A 25,482-nucleotide genomic window follows, 5' to 3' on the forward strand; every position below is an offset into this window, starting at 1 on the left:
GAACCAGATGTCGCGTCTTTAGAAATATTCGATCGCAATGTTTACTGATTATAAATATAACTCGCGTACCGCGTACGGTATTCTACTTCGAACCGTCGCGTCGCAACATGAATGATAATTCGGTCTATTGCCAGTTCATGCGCGCCTAACAACAATCTTTTCAATTTCCACTCTACCATATTTGTCTGTAAAATTATAAGTAAAAACTTTATCGGTTGACTCTTTGCGTCACACATTATTGTGCTGAGTCAACTTTTGTAATAAAATTGTATTCTATGGTCTTTGGAGTCACATTGAAAATTTAAAATGGCGGATCCAGTATGGTGGACGAAAATTGCAAATTTGACCGAACAGGGTAAAAAAAAAAACTGTATGCAGGTGTTTTTGGGGTCACTGATTAGATTCGCTATACTGAATTTTCTAAATCTGAATTCAGGTTCGCAATCAGCAACCTCAAAAATCTCTGTACAGAGTTTTTTCTCCGGATTCGATCGAATTTGAAATTTTCATCCGCCATGTTGGATCTGCCATCTTGAATTTTGAACATCCGATTTCAGATTCGTAATCGGTGACCCCAAAAACTTATAATTTATGTAATACGTGTAAATGTGTAGAGGCGCAATTTTCTCAGAAATGAATTTTTCCTTCAATTTTCACGATTTATTTGCAACCAATTTGTTTCTAACAATCACAATTTACATTACATCGCAACAAGTACCCTCGAGTATCGAAAACCTATTGGTATACTGTCAGAAATAGCAAAAAATCGCACAGAAATATGTCAAAAAGTTCCCTAAATGTACAAAAAATGACACCATGACTGAAACGGTTAGGGAAAAAATCGCGTACAAACAGCAGCTCATTCCGTTAATGTTATGTCGCAATTATAAGCGGAACCCGGCCTTGCAGCCTCCCGCTAAAACTCTACACGCATACAATCTTCGAAATTCTGCTCAACTTTCGTTCCGCTCAGCCCCACTTATTGTCAGTGTGCCACGAACCTTTGAAGAGAACGGACGTACGCCGGCTCTCAATTCCGATAAGATCCACGTGCTCGCCTGCCGGTCTTTGGTGTTCGCAAATAAAAATTACCGTTTACACGGAGAGCCGAGAATTTGATTGATAAGAATTTCGCTACTCGATTCAACGGGTTTTTACGCGATTCTCGCCATAATACAGCGTGAACAACGCCAAATCGACGGCTGCGATGTGTGAATTTTTACCGTCGGCTACTGACCGAAGGCTCGTAGATTCGCCGCCTGTGTAATGCAAACAATTAATACCCAGAGGGGGCGACGCGAGGGGTCGGATCAACGAACAAGTCGATGATTCTGGCCGAGGGAATTGCACAACACGGCGACTTTCCCGTCGGCGGATGCCGGCAAATAGAACGGCTTAGTGAGTGTTCCTGCATCCGTGTACCAAGAGTGTGAAAAATCAAATCAAGCTGGTCCGGAGTTTTAAAAATGAACGAAAAGCTTGGGAGGAAGAGTTGACTTTACAACGCTCTGCTCGTTGAAATCACATCTGCCCAAGTTGGTGTCTTTTACGTACAAGATAAATTGCTTGTGTAACTTTGAACAGGCGTAAGAACCACCAGACGACTCGCTGTTTACTGGATAAATAAACAACCAGCTCTAATTTACTATGCGAAAGACTCCGCGAATCCGATCTCACATGGACATTATTATACCGGTGACTTTTATCCTAACGATAATAAAATACTCTAAGCAGATCTCGCACTTTGGAGAAGTTCGTAGTTCGTTCAACTGACTGCTCCAGACGCTGTTGCTGATCTATTCATCCCAGGCACGATATATCTTTGATCAGGGTAAGTGAGAACGTATATTGTTCATTTCACAAACTGCGATTAAAAAATAAAATTCACCTTTGGTGCTTTGTATATCTAATCTACATTCGAGTATCTTACACTTGACTCGGAGATGAAAAAAAAAAAAACTCCTTAATTCACCTTCAAGAAACGAGTTATTATCTCCAATAATGCTAAAGTAAACCACTGATTGGTCGCTTAAAACGATTCGATAATTATTTCAAATCAGCCTTATACTTTTACCTTGACTCCGAAATTTCGCCGGAATAAAAACTGTTAGGAATGAAAAGCGAAGTGATTCCAGATAAAATCTCCAAAAGAATGCGGAATAAATTCGCGTGAAAAATATATGGAGAGGTATAGATCGATCGTTCTATCGCAACGTGGGTGAAGACGAGGGATGGTAAAATTCTTGCACGGTTTAATTTGATTTTTATGACTAAACTGGTGTCGTATGATTTACGACCCTAACGTATTACGTAGGATGATCTCGCACCGACGATCCGCAGAGCCGAGTAATAAAATGAGTGAAAAAGATTTACCGTCAATATCGTTACACGTTTATTGAATCCCATACGTCATACGGATATAAGGGATTGACATCTACACAAGTGTACAGCATAGGTATAATGTGTAGTGTATACGATGGTTCTGGATAAAATCAGGAAGACGATCAAAATGTTTCGAACAGTTTACCCATCATGCGGCATATCTATACACAATTTGCATGAAACTGATCGAGATACTTGTATCGATATACGCTAAGCAGCTGGCGGGCGCATTTGTGTGGTTGCATCATGGATGTTTTTGTGCCTTCTATATACTGCAGGCTTATATTAACAAGATTTATCAATGTTTACTTCAAACGTCCGACGCATAACGAGCCATCAGTTAGATCCCAAGCACACAGCGTATCTACGTTATAGCGGGGTATATTAACCTCTGACCAACGAGTTTTCTTCGAGCAAAAAAAAGAAACGAGAAGAAATGTATGTCTGTAACAGACGGTCGGTTCTCCGCGCGCTTTCCGTTTTCGAATCGAGATTACAACTCTAACTCTGACTCTAATAAAAAAACAAACAAAAAACAATATGGTCATCGATTAGAAACCTCGATAGTATAATGTACACCATGTAACGTTACAAAGTACGCGGTAGTAATACATCATATTATCATGCATAACCAATTCTGGGGACAGGATGGAGGAGATATGCGAGGAGGGGACCGTGTCTCGATTTCTGGGTACATGGCCCAGGCGTCACTTGATCTGGACGTGGAAAGCCGCGAATGGATCCTCAATAAGAATGACCGCAGCGTCGGGAACAACACCGAACAGGACCGAGTGCTCCGTGGAAGCTGCGAACATAGTCATTGCCATAATCGCCCTGATTCCACCCGCCCTACTGGTCATGCGGTACAAATGCGGGGAGAGGCAGAAGTGAGTTCTTGTTTTTTTGCTTCTCACAATTATTCAACACCCAATTTCGAAGGTCTGTATCGATTTCTCTTTACGATTCCGAAGAAAAACAAAAAAAAAAAAGAAAGCACTGATCAACAATTGATTGAGTATGCTGTTCGAGGGAGAAGAAATACTTTGTATCAACTACAAGATGGTGCGATACTATTCTGCTACACCAGCATCTCGGTGCATAAGTCATCCCGCAGCATGGCGGTAACTGCCCTTTACCCCCTCTTTCCCTGTCCCATCATCCCAACGACTGGTTAGAAAGCATCTGACTGCAGGGATTCCCCAATGCTCACTGGTGAGACAGACAAATTAACATGCTCAAGAGCGTATTTCCAGTTGTTGTAAGGAGTGTATGTATGTACATAGATGCTTACGTACTTTCGAAGGCATTCGGAGGAGTCACGTGTGCATTTTTCGTTCAAACATAAGTTGCAAGACATTCGTTACAACGGTTTAATTAATAGGAATTAGAAAAAACCCTAGACACAATTCCGAGGAGAGATGAATCGGCTCGATGTGTGAGTCACTCAGTCCTCATCATGCAGCATCATATTGAATGAAATTATTGGCGTATAAGCGTAGAGGAAAAAGCGGGACTGATGAACGAGTCTAATTTAAATTCCAATACACACGCGCGTACAGAATTACGCGATTCTCGTGTATTGTACAAAGTATTTATGTAGATACGAGTTAATGCACGACGCGAAACGTGTGTAGCCTTACCGTTATCGTGCCGGGTCAGGTATCTACGTGTAAAACTTCTCACTGATTCCGACGCGTCTTCTTCGGATAGACACACGTGCATACAGCATTCGGCTACTTTTATTTTTATATTCATACACCAGACGCCGCGCATCGATGAGAAAGAAGTGGGTCGGTTCTCCTGGGTTCATCTGGAAGCTGCAGACTTAGCTCTTCTCTTCTAAAACCAGGAAAACCCCCGAAAGGTGATAAGCTGCAGGTACATACGTCTACAAGCACGTTTATCACAAAGTCGACATCCTCGGAATTTGGTTTCTGATATGCGTGATAGATGTTCCTGTAGGTAATTCGGAGTGACTCACGAATGTATATTTACGATACGGTATCTACCTACAGAACAAGTTGCCAAACGGTGGGAGAGTTTGGAGGTATGTACATATTTGAAGCGTTTTCGGTATAGTTGGTGGAGCTATGTTTGAACTGTGATCAAAGCTATGAATGAAGCTGAACTGCACGTAAGCTGTTTGTTTCTATAAGATTTTAAAGTGTACCGTGTGTTGTATAATCGATTCCCGGAGATTGAGGGTATTTGTTAAATCGCCTGTTTCTCCACTTGACCTCACGCCTAGATAAAAGTCTGCTAGCATTTATATTTTCACGTGACAAGATGTACGCTGTTCCATTGGCAACGTCTAGATCCGAATACTAATTGTCGCAAAAATCGGCCAAGCCGTTCTTCTACGAAATTCAAGATGTAAAATTCTTTCGTCGTTCGTATATACATACATACTGATGCTATAAAAGCGTTCGTGCGAAAACGTGCTGTCAAGTTGAACCAGTTGATATTCTCTTCTCTCTTTTTTCTTTGAACCGACGACGTAATTTCGGTCGATGAGGAATTAGCCTTTTACCTACGATCGTGTGTCTAAAAGTGATGAGACTGTAAGAAGTCTGCGCTGTTTTGTTTTGCAGAAAGTGTGATGTCACCCATATAATAGATACAGGTGAGTATAATGTATTTGTTCGTCTTTTAACGTCTATGTCACGAATGCTAATTATAATAAAGGAAGCCGCTGATGTCGGCGGGCAAACATAATCGAAAAGGACAGTTCAAACAAACCATTAAGAACCTTGTTAAATCTGCTGTACGCAGCCGCTCACGCACTTGAGTGCGACAAAAATAAATACAGATAAATCTATTGAAACACTCTTACGACTGAAATAGAAATTCTCAATTTCAATTAAATCATCAACGATCTATGATCTATGATACGTGCAATACCACTTTCTGAAGAGGTTTTCTTCGGGTCGATCAGCGCTAATGCTCTCAATATTCGCGAATGTCGTAAGCCAAGGACCCCTCATCAGGTTCAGGGAAATGAAAATGAGGACAAACAAATGTACGCAGCTGGTTCTCGCACAAGAATGCACTATACATGTATAACCGCCTGTATAACTCATCTGAGTTTGTTATATCTCTTCTTTTCTTAATTCCCGGTAGTGGGTACAACGCTACCTATTCTGTCATTCATCGTATCAGACACAATGAAAATTATTCAAGAATTTTTACGTATAATTGCCACCAACAGAAACGTCAAATGTTATAATAAAGTGACTGCCATATGCCACCGCGTACAAGTGTTTACGTTCAAGCATTTATATGTTTATCAGTATTTGTGATCGTTGGTAAAAAAAAAAAGACTTGAATAACTTAGGTAAATATGAGTAATGTAGGAATTCTGTGTAAAAAAATCGCACGAATCGTGAATTAGGCGTGGAGCATTAGTATGGCGTGTTTTTAGTGTGACGCGATATTGAATAGAATTCAACGAATATGCGTTTCCGTAATTAAAACAACGACCGGAAACACCGTATTGTTTTTATATCTGACGTAGATGCTATAAGCTTCCGTATCACGTATGTACGTATATCTAATGTAATATCGGTATAGCCATAGCCGAGTGTCTCTATCATAGATCGTTTATTGAGCCGATTGGTATGTATCTGTACAAACCTCACAGTAAAGAACGTCGGTCGCAAATGGCAAAAGCACCTCGCGATACAGCCGCCTACTCGTTAACAGGCGCCAATAAAAATTAAGCAAATGACACTTCAGAGCCGGCTGAAGTGAGAGGATTTCCCTCGTATAAAAAAGTGAGCGGCTTGATCTCGGTATCGGCTTATTGGACCACGTGTAATGACTCATCGTCGAAAACTTCTTGGAACGAGAATTTAACAAGCGATAGTTAATTGCGTATTACGCGGACATTGTTTTTCTCTAAATGACTATGTGGAGCAATAAAAATGTAGAGGAAAAGAGACACGGAGATACGGTCAAGTAGTGGACTGTATATGCAGTCAACTGGACAATTAAGCTCTTAACTTTGGACCTAAATGAAACTTTGTAGTGATTAAGAATAGAGTTATTTTCATAAAGTTGTATCTAGAGTGTTCAACATTGGAATGTTATTCAATTGTGAAAGCAGCTGAAAATTTGCTAAAGATTTCGAAACAGCTGCAAAAGGCGTCAGATTATAACTTTTTGACGAAAGTATAGCTTGGAATGAAGATGATCAATCATCTTTTCAGGACAAGCGGAAGCCTGCTACCTCTGCACAATGTTAGATCCCTGCTATGTCTTGGCCTGCTGTTATTCTTCCTACTGGACTTGTCGGAGAGTCTGTTTGAGATGCGTCTGCTGCTTCCAATCCTGAGCATTCTTCTGGTTCTAGTGTGCTGGACAGCACACAGAGCAATTGAGGTGTGGAATGGGATCGGGGTCATCGTTACTGCGGCTTCATTCGCAATGGTGGCCGTTGCGAGGGTCTGGAGGCTCATATACATCCACGGGTACGGTATTCCAATCCTTGTAACGCCCCGTTTCATCTTCCACAAACTTCCCATACATCCGTCAGTGACTTGTTCATTCGTTCCGTTAATTTACAGGCTCGGACTGACCATCGCTCAGGCCAGAGTAACGGCGACGACAGGAGCTGCGGTCTGTTGCAGCCTTTTGGCGATCGTGGACACCTACGCGGTCTACAGACTGGTGAGTGTTTCGCCATTGTCGTTAGCTTGGAATTTGTTATCCACCCGTACGCGGGGCGGGATGTAGGAAATCGCTGAGAGATCGGAAACGGTGTTTGTTTTGAGAACCCCGCAATATTATGATATCCCGGAAGCCCATGCTGGAGAATGTCCAGCTACACGGTATGGCTAATGCTAAAATCGTATATCGGTGGCTCAGCGATTCTTGGAACTCGAAGGAAAATCTTTGGCGGGTTGGGTACTTATAGCCGGTGTGAATAAATTTCAAGGTGCAAAAGGACAGGAAGTACACCGTGCATCGACAGCAGAGCTCAAACATATCCTACAAGCACAGGGAGGCCCCGTTTCTCAGCAGGATAACGTTCCACTGGGTGGTCGAACTCTTGGGACGCGGTTACCAGGCCCCCCTGGATCTTCAGGACATCGGTGAGCTTCCGAGCGAGGAATCCACGCGGGTTCAGTTTGAGAAATTTTGGAAAATCTACAAGAAGGAAGTGCAGGTAACGCTCGCCATGTTTAGAGTATAAACTGGAGATTCGAACACCGGAGGTATCGTCTTTGTTATCTCGTTTCTGATTCTCGCAGCGGACAACCAGAGGCGGTAAATTCTCACTTTGGCGTTGCTTCTGGAAAAGGATTTGGCGCGGGTTTCTCATCGGTGGAATATTGAAGCTTTTCGGTGACGTCATGACGCTTGCGGGTCCAATGGCCATTTCTAGGATCATAAGCTATGTGGATACAGTGCAAAACGGGACAATCACGGACCGTGGCGTTAGGATTAAGGTAGAATCGGTCAAGTCTTGACCACCACCTTTCAATGCACACCACATCTGCTCATTTTTATCTTTCATATTTTTCCAACATCCGAAATCACACAGAGTTTCGTCACCCTTGACGAACTCATGCAGAATGGCTATTTCCTGGGTCTGCTGGTCTTCCTGGCGGCCGTATTGCAGAGCACGTTCAGCCAGGCCTCGACCCACATTCTCAACGTCGAGGGAATCCACCTACGAACCGCTCTCCAGGTACCAAAACCACGTAGCACACTGGCTTAAACCGCTTCTGTGTTGCATTCATTCATTCGTTCATTCACTCAACAACGATCGTTTCCATTCCGCAGGCTTTGGTCTACGACAAAGCCCTCCGAATGTGTTCGTGGAACATCGCTGAGGAGGAGAAAGTCCCTGACACCAGAGATAAAGAGGGGGGCGATGGAAAGACTCATCAAACCGCCCCCGATATCGGGACACTGACCAACCTCATGGCCGAAGATGCGTACAACGTGATGGGCTTCTTCTGGATCGGTCATTACACTTGGGCTGTACCTGTCAAGGTGTGTATTTGGTTTCTCGAAGCCGCAGCCGTGTTTCTTTCGACGGATAAATCTTAGAGGTGACTGATCTCCAACTCCATCGCAGATATCCGCGATTATTTTCCTGGTCTACCTGAAGCTTGGTATCAGCGCGATAATCGGTGCTATTTGCTGCATTCTGATCGTCACTCCGATGCAGCTTTATCTCGGCAAACGAATGTCGGCCAATTCCGAAGTGATGGCGGTACGTCTTTCTTCTATTAGTCATCGCGGATTCAGTTCTTAATTCACGGTTTTAATTCAGGAACGCAGCGACGCCCGTTTGAGACTCATGAACGAAGTTCTCCAAGGAATAAGACTTATCAAGCTCAGAGCTTGGGAAGATCTCTTCAAGGACAGAATTGGTCAGAGTCGAAACAAGGAACTGAAACTCTTGGACCGCGATTCGTTTTACTGGGCTTTGATAAGTGAGTAACTGTAGGAAATTAAAAAATGGTTTGTAAAGTAATTGCGAATATTTCTTCCTCGTAGCGTTTCTCACTCACGCGTCATCCGTCTTGATGACCCTCGTCACCTTCGGTATCTACTTCTGGGTTGAGGAACGTAAACCTGACGCTGGAAACGTGTTCGCCAGTCTCGCTCTGTTTTCACAACTCACCGTCCCACTCTGTATATTTCCAGTTATCATCCCAATTATCATTCACGCAAAGGTAAGTTGAATCTAAAGCCATTCCCTCTCACATCGCATCAGTGGCATAGTTGACAGGGATTCGTCTTTTTCTAAGATCTCAACTACGAGACTAGAAGACTTTCTCCAACTACCGGAAACCGTCAACATTCTGCCTGAAAATGATTCGAAATCAGCCGATGGGAGGGTCAAGAGACCGAAAATTTCCGATGTGAGTTGATTTTTAAAATTAATTTCTTAATCTAAGTCGTGCAGAACGCGAAAAAAAATGTTTCAACTGGAAAATGGTTCATCAAAGGCAGAGGTGGGCAAGATACATAACGAGTTGAGCTTCGGAGATCTGGACAATATTGAGGAAGGTGAGGAAGATCATAATTCGTCGGAATCAGTCTTCTTCAAGGAGCCGGAAACTTCAGGAACGATATTGAGTGTTGATGGTGTATTCTCCTGGGGTTCTGAAGAGAATCAGTTAGTCATCGAGAATCTCAAATTTCCACAAGGTAGGCAGTTTACTGTATATTTGCGCTATCCAATGTCTCGTAATTCGAAATATTCTTACAAATTCGTCATGCGCGTTTCGCAGGTAAACTTACACTGATCGTTGGAAGAATCGGAACCGGAAAAACTTCCCTACTGTTAGCTAGTCTAGGAGAGATTCCTACGGTTCGAGGATCAGTGGAATGGTCTAAGTGAGTGTCACGCGAAGTGAAAACAACGATTTTCATTTTTCTTTTTTCATTTACTTCTGATTGAAGGGACATAAAAATTGCATACGTATCGCAAAAACCGTGGCTGCAGAATGCCACCCTGAGGGAAAACATTCTCTTTGGTTCGGACTTTCGACCATCAAGGTATCGCAGCGTTTTACGAGCGTGTGCCCTTCAGGATGACATCGCAATTCTACCCGCTGGAGACCTCACGAGGATCGGCGAGAAGGGTATCAATCTCAGCGGTGGCCAAAAGCAGCGGATATCCATTGCCAGAGCTATATACAGCGATGCTGATACAATAATATTGGTCAGTACTTGAATTTTTTCATGATCGCGATGCGTCGTTGACATTTTCAAACCTACCGAAACATCTTCGAACTAACTAATCGTAAAATTTTACCCGAAGGACGATCCTCTGTCAGCCTTAGATCAGCAAGTGGGACATCAGGTATTCGACCATGGTATCCAGAGGCTTCTTCTGGGCAGAGGGAGAACGGTAATCATGGTAACCCACATGCTGGAGTTGATATCAGCCGCCGACCACGTCAGTATTCCTCTTCATCTACCTGATAATGAGTCAAGGAGAGAGATACGGAATTTATAGATCTTGTCTCGGCAGATCGTTGCCATGGAGGGATGCAGGATTCGCTCCGTGGGTTCGAGGGCGGCGATCGAAGTTTCCGATCCAGAACTGGCCGCGGAGTGGAGAGAGGCTGCGAGGCGAAAAGACAGCCAGTCGAAAGCCCAGAAGTCAGCAAAAGATCGATGGTCTTTGGTCAGACTAGTTTCGAGGATTGGGATAAACCTCCAGCGTTCTATCAACGCGGAAGATGGTTCTTGGAGTACAGACCAGGACGCGAATGTGGTGAGTATAATTGCGAATGATGCGTATATTTCACATAATTTGTAGTCCAGAGTCGAAGAAAGGATTGCCTGAATGTAAAATGTGTCTCTTTTCAATTCTTGAGACGCCGTCAGCGTTCGTTCCTCTCAGAACGAGGCGGTCGACACTTCACGGTTCCCGATATCTCGCCCACGATCTCACCGACCTTCCGGTACCCACAGAAGAGTGGAGCGTCGTCAGAAAACGATCGAAAAAGCACAAGAACGCTGCCAGGGCGACCAGTCTTCAACCCCCTAAACATCCTCCCCCGGTTTTAAGGCAGAGTAGCACCCCGACCATACTTGAAAGCCAAATGACCCACTCAAGGTGAGTAAGAAACCGGTATTCAAGTAGATAACGGGATCTCGGGGAGAAGCGGAAATTATATTGATAGAAATAAGGAAGTGCCCTGAACTTCAGTTCATTCCGTAATCACACAATATTTAGAACCAAGATAAATCTTGGGGGTGAAAAATGATTGAGATAAACTTACATCGTGTTGCAGGAGACGGTATAACACCTTGGACAGTGGGCAACAGAACGGTACTCTGAAGCAGATATTTTCCGGCAGGTAAGTAGAACGTCTAGTGAATAGATAATAAACAGGGCAGATATGTGATGGCGGTTTTAGCACCAAAATCGTATTGTTGCACGATTGGTTGTACACAAAATTCTTCAAACTTTCTGCTACCAGGACTACGCCGTCTCAGGAATGGGAACATCAGCCGATGAAGAGGCTCCTGTCTTCAGAATCTGGCTACACGGATGAGACTGACGAAGACTATGACGGTGAGTGAAAATAGTCTACAGTTGGAAAAGTTTTATACAAGAGTAAAAAATGGTTTAAACTAGTTCGTGTCGAAGATAGTGCGAGTTTGGTATTGAAAACGTACGCCTGACGCAGGGACTTCGAATCCGAAGAATGCAGGTGGTGAAGACACGGAGTACGATCAGGATTTAAGCGGCCTGGTGACGGTTAGTGTCTGCGGCGATTATCTGAGAGCCGGAGGCGTCGGTCCCAACCTGATTTACATCAGCGTGGCTCTGCTTTGCCAAGCGGTACGCGTCTACACGGATATCTGGCTGAGCGACTGGACCCACCAAGGAAGTCATCACGACGCTACTTCGGATCTTCACGAAGAGGTAAGAATTTTACGAATAGCAGCTGAGTCTTTTGCTGAGTAGGAAGAGCAAAGTTCATTCAGAGATTTAACTGGTCACGTTACTCTATGACACCTACAGACCATATTCTACTTTCGCGTGTACATCGCCCTCTCCGTAAGCTCGATCCTTCTCGCCGTGGTTTACAGCGCCGCTGGACAGTGGGCGGGGGCAAGAGCTCGACGACGACTTCACCAGGAGGCGGTGACTGGGATACTAGAAGCACCCTTGGTCTTCTTCGAACGGACACCGATCGGCAGGATCCTTAACAGGTTCAGCGCGGACATGGGAGTGATTGACAAGGTGAGGGTGCGGGATGATCGAGAGCTGGAGATCGGGATGGCCTTGGATATCTGATCTAATAATCGTTATCGTTTTCCGGTTAGAAACTGTCGACGGTGGTCCAGAGGACGACGGGGTTCGTATTACTCTGCGGATCGGCGATGCTCGTGAACGTCATTATCTCGCCTTGGTTCCTGGCCGCCGCTGTTCCAATCTGCTTCGCCTACTTCCTGGTGCAGCGATTCTACAGACGGAGTGCTCGGGAACTCCAGAGGCTCGATGGAAGCACCCGGGGCCCAGCGGCCGCCCACTTTTCCGAGACTTTGGCCGGCCTCGCGACCCTCAGAGCCTCGAAACAGGAGGATCGGTTCATGGACGAGATGGTCGAGCACTTGGACTCGAACACGAACGCATTTCTGATACTCAACACGAGCAGTCGATGGCTCGGGATCGCCCTGGTTAGAACAATTACCGCTGGGAAAAAACGATGCCTGACGATACTTGTACTTGACTTTTTGATTCGGAAGTTTGGAATATAACTTCAAGTCTTTTTCTTCAGGATTATCTCGGGGCGGTGATTGTTGGAGCTTCAATTTTCGCCGCCATTATGTCCGCCGAACTTTATCCCAGCCGTGTTACTCCGGCCCTGGTCGGTCTCGCTGTCAACTACACCCTCCTGGTACCCATCTACCTCAATTGGGTCGTTAAATTTGTTTCCGACATTGAAATGTACATGGGGAGCGTTGCGCGGCTCAGTGCCTACACGAAAACACCCAGAGAAGAATATCGGGATGACGGTAAGTCGGTTTTTCTTTTACACCTCACTCTGTCCTCACATTTTCACTGAAGTTTTTGTTTCTTCTACCGTTTCAAACGGGATACTAACTTACAGATAAATTTCATATCTGCACCCTTTATCTGTTTCACCTTGCAGGCCAGGCCGTACCAGGAACTTGGCCCGAAAGTGGGGAAGTCCTTTTCGAAAACGTATCTTTACGATACGGCACGGAAGGGGAACCGATTGTGACAAATCTCCAGCTGTTGATACCAGCCAGACAGAAAGTGAGCGGTCATTCGGATATTGAACGATGAATTGGCAAATAATAATCGTTAATCAAATCAAACAACTAATTAAAATAGTAACGTTATTTCAGCTTGGTATCTGCGGAAGAACAGGAAGCGGAAAGTCATCGGCGGCGATGTCCCTCTTCCAATTTGTCCAAGTATACGAAGGGCGTATTCTCGTAGACGGCGTCGATATCCACAGGATTCCACTTCGTCTCCTGCGATCCCGAATCTCTGCAATCCCTCAGGATGTTATTCTATTCAGCGGTACAGTCAGAGAGAATCTCGATCCCCTTGGTCACCATTCGGACGATGAGTTATGGGCCGCCCTCGAACTCGCCCAGATCAAGGATATCGTTAAGACTTGCCCCGAGGGACTGAGTGAGTGTCCCAGTTACGGTAATAACGATTTTTATATCCTTATTCTCATGCTTCTGACCTTCCGCAGACACCGAGGTCCGGGAAGGCGGTGAAAATTTCTCCGCGGGACAACGTCAGTTGTTAAGCATGGCCAGAGCGACTCTTCGAAGGTCGTCGATCGTAGTCCTTGACGAAGCGACCAGCGCGCTCGATGCCGTGACTGAAAAATCAGTCCTCACGGGAATGGCGACCTCGTTCAGGGACAGAACGGTCATCACGATAGCGGTGAGTTGGTTTGTTTTTTTTTTTTTTTTTGTTTTTTTTCTTCTTACCGTCAGGGATTAACTCCTGCGGTGACAATTTTTCCGCACTGTCATCCTGATAATACGTATGGTTCTGCAGCATCGAGTGGCGTCGCTTCTTGACTGTGACCGCGTTGTCGTTTTCGATGGCGGCCGCGTCGTCGAGGATGGACCACCGAAAGATCTGCTTTGCCGTCCAACTGGCACCTTCTCGGCCATGCTAAAATCGTCCGAGGAATCCATAGACAAAGCTTAGGAGCTGGAGGATCGGGAACTCGGGTATTATAGAATTTTGAAGACGTGGCAGGAATAATTGGTTTGTCGCACTGAAGTGTGAAGTCAAGTATTACATTGTTTATGTATTTATACGTAATAGGTATATAAATATACCTATATATATATATATACATATTATATATTTGTAAAATTGTCCTCTCTATTTTATATTTTATACATGTATACTATAGCAGCTAATACAACACTCAGGTTACATAATTTTTAACATCGATAATATACATACATATCCGTATAGATATCCATATGGGTGTATACTTTAATTCAATCCTATCTTGAGGTTCATAGAACAGCATAAACATTGCGGTATTAGAAAACAATAGCCACCGAGTTACCTGAAGAATCGGTAGTTTAACCGATAGCGCTTATCTCCGGCGACTGCGTTGACAGTGGAACGTTAACCACGATGTACAAAATATCGAACGTGATTATTTTCAAACAACGCTACACAATTGTTATACATGTTATTACCATCGCGTTCACAATTGTTCAATTTCCATTCCGTTACTCTTAAGTTGAAAAATATGATATACTTGACGCGTGTACAGACATGATACAGACACTTGTATTAAAAAATGTACATCAACCCAAAAATCATCTTGTTACATAGTTTGTACAAAATTCCACTTCGCCTACGCTGTTCGTACTTACATCAGGTAACTATCGGTATCTGTGAATGAATTTGCGTGAATCTATTTGTAAATAATATTCGAAAAAGGTATCTAAATATTTTTAACTTGCGACAACGAATGCAGACTTATATTTTTCTAGGGAATTAACGACGAAAGTTGGAAATATTCACGAATGTTACTTGTACCTATAACCAAGAGCGCAAGGTGTTGAATGATAATATAATTAGCCGCGATCGAAGACGCTATCTATGAGCAAACGGTGTCTCTGCCGCTGCTAGTGTAGCCGGATTGTTATTCCGCTTAGTCACCTGGAGGCCGGCCAGACGATAACAGCTATAGTGAAACTTTTCTTCGTTCTCTGAGTGTGAACCGAGGCGGAGAGTGAAGGAAATTAACAACACAAAGTGGTTCGTTTCCGTACCGGGAATACGCCTATAATCTCGCATAATTTTTAATCAAACAATTTTTATCAACAATCCCGTTACCCCCGTCATGACGGCTCTGGACCCAAGTTGTTTTCTCAATCCCGCGAGTCTCGAAACGAATGAGCATGTTCCAATGTCGGCTGATTCGCTACCACGAGTACAAAATATAAGGTGATAATATAACGGGCGGGTAATTTAATCAGTTTAATTTAGTGCGGATTAATAGTGCTGAGAGTGAACGATATATATTTGCGTGACAATTTGTAGGTCTCTTTGATTTTTACATTCACATACAAATCTCGCCGTCTCTGGACATTTTCAACATTTTCTTTTCCGCGTAAGAATAAATTATAATATAAAAAAAATTTCAAAAGATCTTACTGAAACGGAAACGAAAAATAAGGTAAGCGTCTAGATGTTAATTATTCTCATCGTGTTACATTGCCAGTAATTTCCCTGTACTCCAGACCTTGTTTCATTTACGTTTTATTTCCATTATTATTTACAAATTTCCACACGTGACAACATTCGTTCCACTAGATTGTTGTCTGTGGAAAATACCATAGATGCTCTTCAAACTCATTGGATTCTGTCTACCTGAATGTTGGAATAAGCGAGTAAGTCAGGGTCGATCTGTAATGTTGTAAAATGATTTCTTTGTGATGATAACTGGGACCGACAAACATTGTACAGGTGCAAGTTATATATAGAACTGTTATTATCATGATTTTTATACGCCTGCATTGATCAGTTGAACACAGATGCGCACGATCGATAAATATAGTTAAATTAATTAAACGGTTGTGAACTTTGAACGCTAACGATGTATGTACAACTACTATTTCTAGTTGCAACAGGTGAAATCGAATTCCAGAACTATCACGCAGACCACAGCGGTGAAAATACCTTTGAAAATAAATTATACATGTCGAAATATATTACGCCCTCTCTGTGTTCGTTTTTTTTTTTTTTTTGTTTTTTTTCTCCTTCAGTCACTAACGATTTACGTAGTTGTTTTTCTTCGACCGCAATAATTAGTTGAACGGTGTAACTGAATCTGAATTCCTACAGCCAGTACTATATTTAGCCTTAGAATAATTTTATTTCACAAACCACGATAACAAAATTGCTCAAGCCTCGTATGGCAAAACCGCAATCAGTCAGAATGTACGCCCCTGTTAATGATACCTAATACACTCTGTATCGATATCTGTATTATACAACGTGTCAGATATTTATTATTACATAAATCTACCGACTTAACAATAAACGAATTTATTTTCTAGATTCTTTGGAGAGCGTGACTTATCTATTTTTTTCTATTTATCGTTTATAGGGAGGTAACGTATAAGGTGGCGATTAAACTCGAAGCAAAAACTTATCATCTCGAACTCCGTAAAGTTCCCACAGAAAAAAATCATCAGCAGTTAAATAGTAGGAAAAGTCATAGCAGTTCGTTACATAAACTCGTGCCACGGCCTTAAGCGATTTTCGGAAAAGCAATAAAGAGAAAGGGAAAAAAATACATCGCTGCCATCGTCGATTGTCAAGAGCTGAGGGATCAATTTAAACTCAATTTGCGTTATCAGTATCTTTTTGTGTGTATTTTTACTATCGTCACTTCTTGTCTCTCTTTATCAACCGATTCGTTACGGCCTATCATATTTCCCGATGAAAAATTGGCCAATTAATCACACACCTTTGTTATAAACGGTTCAAAGATACGAAGCACACGCAAGAGAGACGAGGAAAGGGAATATGTCAAATATCGCGTCGAGTATCCGGAAATAATTATAATACAACAGTGTAACAGTGCAAGGCGTTAAAATTTTAACGTCAGTCAAGGTTCGTTAATAACGGACAAAGAGAAAAATGTATTGAGAAAAGGAAATAAAAAAATTATCATCTAATGGCCAAGGGGAGGAAATTCCTGAATCATAACCGAGCGACGACGTCGACTCTCCGAGTTACCGTCACTTGGAGATAAAATAATTATACAGCTGTTGATATTACACTTCGCCTTCTTATCAGGTAGATAAGATTTCCGCGTCTTCGTTGGGCCAAAGATTTTAGTCCGATTCTAGCAACGGTGAGAGGTTGAACCACCTGCGTGAAAATCCGACTCCGAAACGTGGAATCCTCCAACAACCCCGGTGAGTCAGTCTTTCCTTTGATCGATTATTCAATTTTTTCCTTCCGTCTCCAATCGTTGTTCTTCTTATAACTTTTTCTATTTGTTCCTGATGGTTCCTGATTATTTTATTCTGCCGTAACGCAATGCAAATTCGAACCTTACGGTTGTTAATTCTTGGACATGCTTCACCTTCTTGCTGTAATCTGAATCTTTTCAATTTTGTAAAATTACGTGTCAATCTCGTCCAGGCATCATTGATTTTCGCTTAAAGTTGTGTAATTGTTCGCCTATCACTTTTAATACCGATAAAATTTCTGCAGCCAGCCACTTTCAATTCGTACATACAAACATTGCGATAATGTTTTTCGTTTTTATCGTGTGATTAAACTACAAGATCTCCTGTTGTGTGAATGATCGAATTCCATCGCGGGATTCGCAGTCCGCGGATTTGAATATTTCTATTATCTTATCCGTAGTCCGCGGCTTGGAGTCGGCGCGTAAAATTTTGAGATTGTGACAGCAGGGATATTATATATCGATTACAGGATGCGTTTTGAGGATAATGATTATTTCAAAATCATTCAACGAACGGCGATTAGTCTTTCACGCAGGATTCAAAATGAGCCGATATCCTGATCGAAACGCCAAATGGCCACCTCGGCCAAATATTCGCGATTTATTATCGACAACTGATATTTGCCATCAATAAGGCACGATGCGTTCAAATTTCCTCACAAGTGAAAGGATTCAGATTTTCGTCCCCTTCCTCACATTCTTCGTTTTCGTTTTTTATCAAAAGTTTTTAAATTCTGGATTTGCGCCTGACGTGCAAAAGCAAAGAAGAACCGAGGTACCCAGATACGATGTTTCACGTGATATATCTTACTCTTCTCGAAATGGCAACACTTCTGTTCGTTATGATCATTACGCATCCCGGGCGCGGAGCGACGGTCGCGTGATTTTCTCGTTTAAACAAATTAAAGAATCTTTACTCGACGCACTTCGCACGTATGTACATAACTTAGCCATTGTTTTTTCAGTACATAGTATACATACATGTAATCTCAGTTATCAGCCGTGACGTCACTGCAGGAGCCCGACTGCGAGACCGATAGCAAATAATACTGCAGAGTTCCCCATTTGAAAACCGGTATCGCATCACGCTGCGACTCCCATTCGCGTTCCTTTATTCCCCGCAGGATTTAGTTGCATAACCAATTATTCAATTTATCACCGGTGTTGCATCAATCGTGTTCTCCGGTTTATGGGATAGTAGCTTTAACGAATCTATAAGTAACTTTAACGAATGAAGAAAGTACAGAGTCTATAATTCGTCCCATCGTCAGACAATTGTTACTTTGTTTTCGAAATAATCCAATTTCATGCTGATTAATCGTGCTTATTTCACGCATCCCAGTGAATATACAATGGAACGCCTTTAATCGTTCGCCAGAATAGTGATAGAAACGATGGTACAGCTTGGGGATGAGCAACTACACATTTGAAATTGTTCTTAGCAACCAGATGAATCGATTCAGTGTTGTGTACAATTTTTTTTATCTACACAATCGACAATCCGTGTTGTTGTTTTTATACGGTTTATACCCTTGGGATAATCAGCCAGGGAATAAAACTAATTGTAATGTAACCATAACAAGCTACGGAGGACAATGAGAGACTCCGTCGTTGTTTGCAGTGTTATTCAACAACGTTGAAGACGACTCTGTAAGTGTTAATATATTCCCTCAACGTGCAGATCGCAAGTTTGTATTATACGATATAGGCATACCCATATTTATGCAAATTAGTTTTAGAGACATGTGACTGTTTTTGACGAGACTTGTTCGCATCCGTCACGTAGCCTCGAGACTATACGTCCACATGTCTTCCTTCCAAGTGTCGTTCAGCTTTTTAAACTAATGGTGAATTCGGAGATACGAAAATGAAAAAAAGAACCAGACCAATTTCTTTCATCTCCGGTAAATTCAAATTAGCAGGGCCTAAAGAGCGTGCGTGGTTTACTGACTGATTAGGCTGTGAGCCTTAGACTGAAAAGACGAAAGCACTTCTCAAATAATGTACTGCATAAAGTGGATGAATTGCGACTGTCCCTCACATATTCGTGGTCATAATCACTCTTGTATTTCTGTAGTCCACAGATACATCCGAACTTGTTTAGCTTTGGGATGACAGACCTGGTAACGGAAGCATGATGAAGTTCTCGTGCTTTCCGACTCCTAGTATTTTGGGACAGAGAGGGAGCATCAATTTGCCTTCTCTGTCCGGAGCAGGAGCTTCACCGCCATCACCGTCGCAGGTTGTAAGTTGCCTTGTGATTTCAGAGCTGATTTCCGTATAGTGTATATTATTTATCGCAATTTCACATCCCTGTTTGTTTTTATTCTGCAGAATGCTACGACACGGGGAGCGGCCACAGTTATGAGCTACAAGCGCTCCGACGAACCGGAAGCGAGCAGTAGCGTCGTTAGTGTTCTTCCATATTCATGATGTCAAAATTTAAGGAATCCAGCGTGAACGGTTCAATTTTATTTCACAAATATTCTTTATGTCGCAACAGATACAGCCGCTTCCCAAAATTGTCGTACAACCAAGCCCACCGAAACCACCGAAGCGAGCTGCACCTCAACCACCGACGAGATCTGACGTCGTCGACCGAGGCAATGAAAGAAAGGAGGGTGTGATTGGAAAAACATCGGCACCAGTGACGGGACCGATTCCAGTTTACAACAAAGACCCCAAGTCCGTTTCAGTTTAAGCAGTATGTGCTTGGTGGTGAAAAACCATAATATCTAAACGTACTTTTTTGTCGGTTACCACAGGTCTCGGGAGCAGATAAAAAACGCAATTCTCAATAATAATTTCCTTGGTAACCTGGACGAGGCACAGGTCGAGGATCTTGTTTCAGCCATGCATCCGAAACTTGTGCCACCTGGGACGCTGGTGATCCGGCAAGGCGATATCGGTGAGTGTAAACGCTGAGGATGCCAGCCCCACATCGGGAATACCATCTCAATCTGATCATCTTCGTTTATAACGTGATTCCAACGCAGGTTCTCACCTCTACGTTTCCGCGGAGGGAGAATTCAACATCTTTGAGGGTGAAGTCCTGCAGAGTACCTTCGGTCCTGGAGTGGCTTTCGGAGAGCTGGCGCTGCTCTACAACACGAAGAGACTTCGCTCGATTCAAGGTGAGTGTTGAAATTGGAAATGGGAGAACGTCTGGTTGTGTCGGAATTTCTGAGTGCTTCTGTCGTTCGCCAGTGAAGAGCGGAGGCAAGGTCTGGATCCTTGATCGGGGAGTCTTCCGCACGGTGATGATGAGGAGCGTGCAGGACAGGCTGCAATCCAACATACGATTCCTCAGGCGGATAACGATATTCCAGAGTCTACCAGAACCGAAGGACCATGTCCTCGCGAAGATCTCGGACCTACTACGAGTGGTGAGTGGTCCGTCTGGTGTGATGAACGAGTGTTTGACGAAGTCTTCCTTCGATTTCAGTCGTTGTATCCTTCCATTGTAGGAATTCTTTCCGGCTGGAACTCGGATCGTTCGACAAGGCGAGGAGGGTCACAAATTCTACATAATTCGTGGCGGAACCGTAAAAATTACGAAGGACACCCTCTACGGCGGAGAGGAACAAATGGTGTTGCTTGATCGCGGAAAGTACTTTGGTGAAAAGGCCCTACTCAACGAGGGAGAAAACCGGCGTCAAGCTAACGCGATCGCCATGCCGCCAGGAGCCGAGTGTCTCACTCTTGACAGACAGTCAGTCTTATTATACGTCGGTTTCCTATTGCTAAAGTTCCAGCCCTTTGTGATATGGTGATTCACTCGATAATATTCTCGCAGATCTTTCCTCAACTACCTTGGAGCTCTCGAGGAGATACGAACCAAGGACTGGATGGCCGAGTACGACAAGCAGAAGAAGTCGCTGACCATGCAGACGTGGATCAGCGAGTACGCGAACCTGAAACTGTCGGATCTGGAATGCAGGGCGACGCTGGGGGTCGGCGGATTCGGAAGGGTGGAGCTCGTTGTTCCGAAATCCATGCCGGATAAGAGTTTCGCATTGAAATTACTGAAGAAGAAAACAATGGTCGACCAGCAGCAGCAGGAGCATGTCCTTAACGAGAAGTGGATCATGCAGGCATGCTCATCGCCGTTCATCTGCAAGTTAGTTCGACCGCTTTTAAAATTCAGAATCGACCGGTTGCTGGTAATAAGTATCGTAATCGAGCGACGCGTTTTGCAGACTGTACCAGACCTACAAGGACAGAAAGTATGTATATTTCCTGATGGAGGTTTGCCTTGGTGGTGACGTCTGGACCACTCTTCAACAGAAACGATTTTTCAACGACCCCACATCCCAATTCATGGTCGGCTGCGTAGTGGAGGCCCTGGACCACCTCCACTCTCTAAACATCGTCTACCGCGATCTCAAACCGGAAAACCTGATGCTGGACTCCCGAGGATACCTAAAACTAGTAGATATCCAACAGTTATTCTTTTTCTGCTGCCTTTGATTTTATTTTTGGTTTTCATTTACCGGTATACAGATTCACTTGTCCAAGGACGGGGTCCATCTTCTATTTATTTTTGCTTAAAGAATTGATCTGTTCTTCTTCAGGTCGACTTCGGGTTTAGCAAAAAGATTGGCCCCGACAAGACCTGGACTTTTGCCGGAACACCGGAGTACGTCGCCCCAGAGATAATTCTGAACAAAGGACACGACAGGTGAATGAATCGGCTATGATTCCTTGCCAAATTGTCTTCCGATAGCTAATGATGTTCATATATTGACGAAACGGTGAACTTACAGGGCGGTTGATTACTGGGCATTGGGTATTCTTACACACGAGTTGCTGGTTGGCAAACCACCGTTCAGGGACCACGACCACATGTCGACGTACAACAAGATCCTGAAGGGAATCGATGCCGTTAGCATACCGAACATCGTCAACAAATCGGCGAATAATTTTATAAGGAAACTTCTCCGCCAGAGCCCTTCAGAGCGATTGGGATATCAGCGTGCCGGTGTCCAAGAAATCCGCGATCATAAGTATGTGAAAAAATATTCTTCTATCTACTAAAAAGGAGAGCTTTTTTTATAAAGTTCTCTACCAATGGATATCAAATTTAAATCTATTTTAGGTGGTTTGGCGGGTTCAACTGGGAAGCTCTTCGTGAGCAGAGCATGTCTGCGCCTATAATTCCTGAGGTAAGGGCTGATCCAATGGTATAATTGTCAATGCACTCGGTGTTCCAAGTTTCTAATAACAATCTTATTTTTATAATCAGGTACGGAGTCACATAGATACGAAAAACTTTGGAAAGTATCCAGCAGATACTGACCTTCCGCCAGACGAATTCTCTGGCTGGGATCAAGATTTCTAATCATACCATCGATTATAACAATTCACTTTTTGAACGAGAGACTAATATTTATTAATTGGAGACGATTTATATCTTCAATGTAGATAATAGTTACACGCTATACAGTAAAATGTGTATCCATGGTTGCGCCGCTAAGTAACACATGATAGAATATTTTATAATTATTTACGTATTATTAGACTGTTACTGCATCTCACCCGTATTATACCTGCCTGTCCCAACTGTTACAATTCTAAACCATGTATAATCAGACTGTATTCGAACTTTAATGGTCATCGATAGATTAGGTTTTCACTTTTAATTAAAAGCTGTATAATTTATAATTTTATTTTTATTTCTTCGTACCTAATATTACTCATCTATAAAAATTAATTATTTTTTAATTTTATAATCATAAGGTAACTATGTAATTCGGAATATCAAATCGCTACTATAAGTGCGGACTTAATTTTTGCCAAGCTGTATCTCCAAATCCATCATCTCGACCGCTACATCCTCTGAAAATTGATCTTGGAAGATCATCAGCTGCAATTAAAAGATGTGTGATAAGTGTTTACCCGAAACGGAATCGATCTCATTTTGTCACCTGCATATCACATCATACTCACGATGTCTATAAGTTCGCGGAGTGAATTTCTCTTGGGATACTTCCTGTAGGTGGCGAGAGAAGCCTTCCCTATGAGATCGAGGGTGGTATCGAACTGATCTCGGCAGAGGGACCGGTGTTCCCGTGGAGCAGAATAACTTCGTGATATATAATACCGGTGAAAGAGCCAGTTGGAGACGAATACCATGAAGTCGGAATCCATCACTGACCGATTTGCCTCTATCGTCATTTTTATAATGATGCAAGTCCACGGCTGCTCGCAAAGATTCTTCAGAATTTTTAGATTACCCACCGCCTTGCAATAATCAAGCAGCTTCACAAGCAGGATATACAACAATTCTCTATCCGCAGGTCCACTCTGTAATTTTTTCACCGACATCGGTAAGCACGGATTTTGATTTATCTATGAAAAAAAATTGTAAACTTACTTTAGCGAGATTCCCGTGAAGCTGGAGATAGAACGCGATTATCACGTTATCGGAGCTCGAACCAGGCGACATTTTCTTCAACTTGATTACGGGATTCTCGACTTTCCCGATTAGCATCACGGTGGCAAGCTCGACGGCGCCTGAACACTCGTCGACAGACATCTCTTTGAGTAAGTCATCCAATTCTATTTCCAAACAGTCTGGGCACTGTAGAAAGAGAAAGATGATGAATAAAGGTACCAAAAGCACAGAGATCAGAATAGATATTGGAATGAAGATTGTACCTGGATCGAGTACTTTGCTTGGCAGCTGATGAGGAACGACAAGCAACGGAAGCAAATGTACGAAAGGGCTGGATCCATTTTAGCGAATGCGACATTTTTCAGAACTGCGATGAGCCTCGGTTCCTTTGTAAACATCGTGATACCTTCGGGACGAAAGGAAAGTCGGAAAATTTGTCGGTCGTCCGACTATCTTACATGTGCTCTTCATTTTCTTTAAAATTGCATTGGATACCTTGAACGACATTCCGGCGAATGCACAGTTGCAAAAGACAATAAGCGTTTCTGATCCCCAAAGAAACAAGATTTGAGTCATACTCGTTTTTGAGAATGAACATTATCAGCTGATACAAGAAACGAACTAGGGCTATTCCTGACATTTCATTCGGTTCCAATATGACAGCGAGCTTCAAAACATTTGTCGTGTTGTGAACTGAAATACGCATTTGGATAAATTTCCGTAAAACGAATTTCAGTAATTAGAAAGTTGGATTTACTGTTCATTTCATGCCCAGCGGCCAAAACTTGCGGCAACATTTCCCAAACGACATTTCCGAGCTTCTCAGGATTTTGGGCGTTATCGAGTACCTCCAGGATCGCCTTCATAGCTGTATCCACCGCCCTGCGAGATCCGTTTTTGACCATTTCCTGTTCATGATGGAACATTAGACGGACGGTAGACGGTGTCGGGGGTAAAATTTTCTATCGAGCCTTACCATCAAGCAGTGATTTGTCACATCTACATCGACCGTCCCGTCAACGAGGCACCCGACGTCGCCGTCGTTCTCAAGCCACAAGCAAACAACGTTAGCCCTGAACTTGTCGGATACCGTCGTACTTTGGAGACAGTGAACAACGACGGCAGGATGATGAGTGTAATATTGTTCCAGATCGGAGGATTCGAACGCAGCGAAGAGACGCGTTGCCGCCGTATCATAGAACTGAATAGTAGTCGGGTTTTCGTGTGAAACTGCGGTGACCTTTGTTTGCGAAAAGTTTAACGAGTTATAAGGTGACGCTGGATCAAGGGAGGGAAATCAATGGTAGTTACTCACGCAAAACGTGAACCAAAGAGCCTTCTGTATCGTTGCTGACTTCCGCTTGGTCTTCGAGCTTGATGAAGATATTACATAGGAAACAATGAGCGGCAAATAGGGCGCGGCGTCCGTGGATTGAACAAGAAAATAATAGTAGAAGAACACGAGCAGTGCATCAGCCCTGTCGTCTCCTTCGCTCAATAAAGGGGGCCAGTCCGAGGGATCTGAAGGGAGTGATCTGAAGGCGTTGACTAAGAATTTCTGGAACTGCTTCGTACCTCCGAGCCACCTGTCTGCCGACAACGAAACCGAGGCCAGAGTCGTCAAGATTCGGGAGAGCAGGAAGAGTGCGTCGGTCCTCAAGTCCTGGCTGAAGGTGGTGCATGTGAGGATGTCGACGGAGTAACCAAAAGGTA

The 25,482-nt window shown here is 43.3% G+C and overlaps 3 protein-coding genes across 3 annotated transcripts; 2 read left to right on the forward strand and 1 right to left on the reverse strand.

Annotated features, from left to right (window-relative positions):
- The first annotated feature begins 977 nt into the window (after positions 1-977).
- Positions 978-19,467, forward strand: LOC124304826 (ATP-binding cassette sub-family C member Sur-like). Its single transcript, XM_046763503.1, has 30 exons — positions 978-1,831; positions 3,030-3,269; positions 6,591-6,851; positions 6,948-7,050; positions 7,319-7,549; positions 7,635-7,832; positions 7,928-8,074; positions 8,170-8,382; positions 8,468-8,605; positions 8,666-8,828; positions 8,893-9,071; positions 9,147-9,260; positions 9,348-9,549; positions 9,633-9,738; positions 9,805-10,066; positions 10,166-10,303; positions 10,379-10,624; positions 10,728-10,969; positions 11,148-11,213; positions 11,337-11,431; positions 11,547-11,785; positions 11,885-12,106; positions 12,190-12,543; positions 12,645-12,882; positions 13,020-13,147; positions 13,240-13,531; positions 13,599-13,795; positions 13,913-15,566; positions 17,195-17,316; positions 19,450-19,467. The coding sequence occupies exons 2-28, from the start codon at positions 3,031-3,033 to the stop codon at positions 14,066-14,068; spliced, it is 5,169 nt and encodes a 1,722-aa protein (XP_046619459.1). The 5' UTR covers positions 978-1,831; position 3,030; the 3' UTR covers positions 14,069-15,566; positions 17,195-17,316; positions 19,450-19,467.
- Positions 19,468-19,506: 39 nt separating this feature from the next.
- Positions 19,507-22,713, forward strand: LOC124304709 (cGMP-dependent protein kinase, isozyme 1-like). The gene is made up of 13 exons (XM_046763261.1): positions 19,507-19,617; positions 19,707-19,781; positions 19,876-20,057; positions 20,138-20,280; positions 20,369-20,506; positions 20,580-20,758; positions 20,840-21,084; positions 21,169-21,492; positions 21,572-21,803; positions 21,947-22,053; positions 22,139-22,378; positions 22,471-22,537; positions 22,618-22,713. Exons 1-13 carry the CDS (start codon positions 19,507-19,509, stop codon positions 22,711-22,713), a joined length of 2,139 nt encoding a protein of 712 aa, XP_046619217.1.
- A 361-nt stretch (positions 22,714-23,074) lies between these two features.
- On the reverse strand, positions 23,075-24,623 carry LOC124304827 (uncharacterized). The gene is made up of 6 exons (XM_046763504.1): positions 24,527-24,623; positions 24,265-24,462; positions 24,033-24,175; positions 23,749-23,955; positions 23,322-23,678; positions 23,075-23,238 (listed from the first exon to the last, which is right to left on the reverse strand). Exons 1-6 carry the CDS (start codon positions 24,564-24,566, stop codon positions 23,158-23,160), a joined length of 1,026 nt encoding a protein of 341 aa, XP_046619460.1. The 5' UTR covers positions 24,567-24,623; the 3' UTR covers positions 23,075-23,157.
- Between the last annotated feature and the right edge of the window lie 859 nt (positions 24,624-25,482).

This window comes from Neodiprion virginianus, chromosome 5 (assembly GCF_021901495.1).
Source record: "Neodiprion virginianus isolate iyNeoVirg1 chromosome 5, iyNeoVirg1.1, whole genome shotgun sequence".
Classification (NCBI taxonomy): Eukaryota; Metazoa; Arthropoda; class Insecta; order Hymenoptera; family Diprionidae; genus Neodiprion; species Neodiprion virginianus.

Coding starts and splice junctions, on each gene's coding strand:
- LOC124304826 (XM_046763503.1), top strand. CDS start 3,031: ATGGAGGAGATATGCGAGGAGGGGACCGTGTCTCGATTTCTGGGTACA. Junction 10,067..10,165: donor ATGCTGATACAATAATATTG/GTCAGTACTTGA, acceptor TTTTACCCGAAG/GACGATCCTCTGTCAGCCTT. Junction 10,970..11,147: donor AGCCAAATGACCCACTCAAG/GTGAGTAAGAAA, acceptor ATCGTGTTGCAG/GAGACGGTATAACACCTTGG.
- LOC124304709 (XM_046763261.1), top strand. CDS start 19,507: ATGATGAAGTTCTCGTGCTTTCCGACTCCTAGTATTTTGGGACAGAGA. Junction 19,782..19,875: donor CGGAAGCGAGCAGTAGCGTC/GTTAGTGTTCTT, acceptor ATGTCGCAACAG/ATACAGCCGCTTCCCAAAAT. Junction 21,085..21,168: donor TGTCTCACTCTTGACAGACA/GTCAGTCTTATT, acceptor ATATTCTCGCAG/ATCTTTCCTCAACTACCTTG.
- LOC124304827 (XM_046763504.1), bottom strand. CDS start 24,566: ATGTTGCCGCAAGTTTTGGCCGCTGGGCATGAAATGAACA. Junction 24,463..24,526: donor CGCTGGGCATGAAATGAACA/GTAAATCCAACT, acceptor TGCGTATTTCAG/TTCACAACACGACAAATGTT. Junction 23,679..23,748: donor TTCACGGGAATCTCGCTAAA/GTAAGTTTACAA, acceptor AAAAAATTACAG/AGTGGACCTGCGGATAGAGA.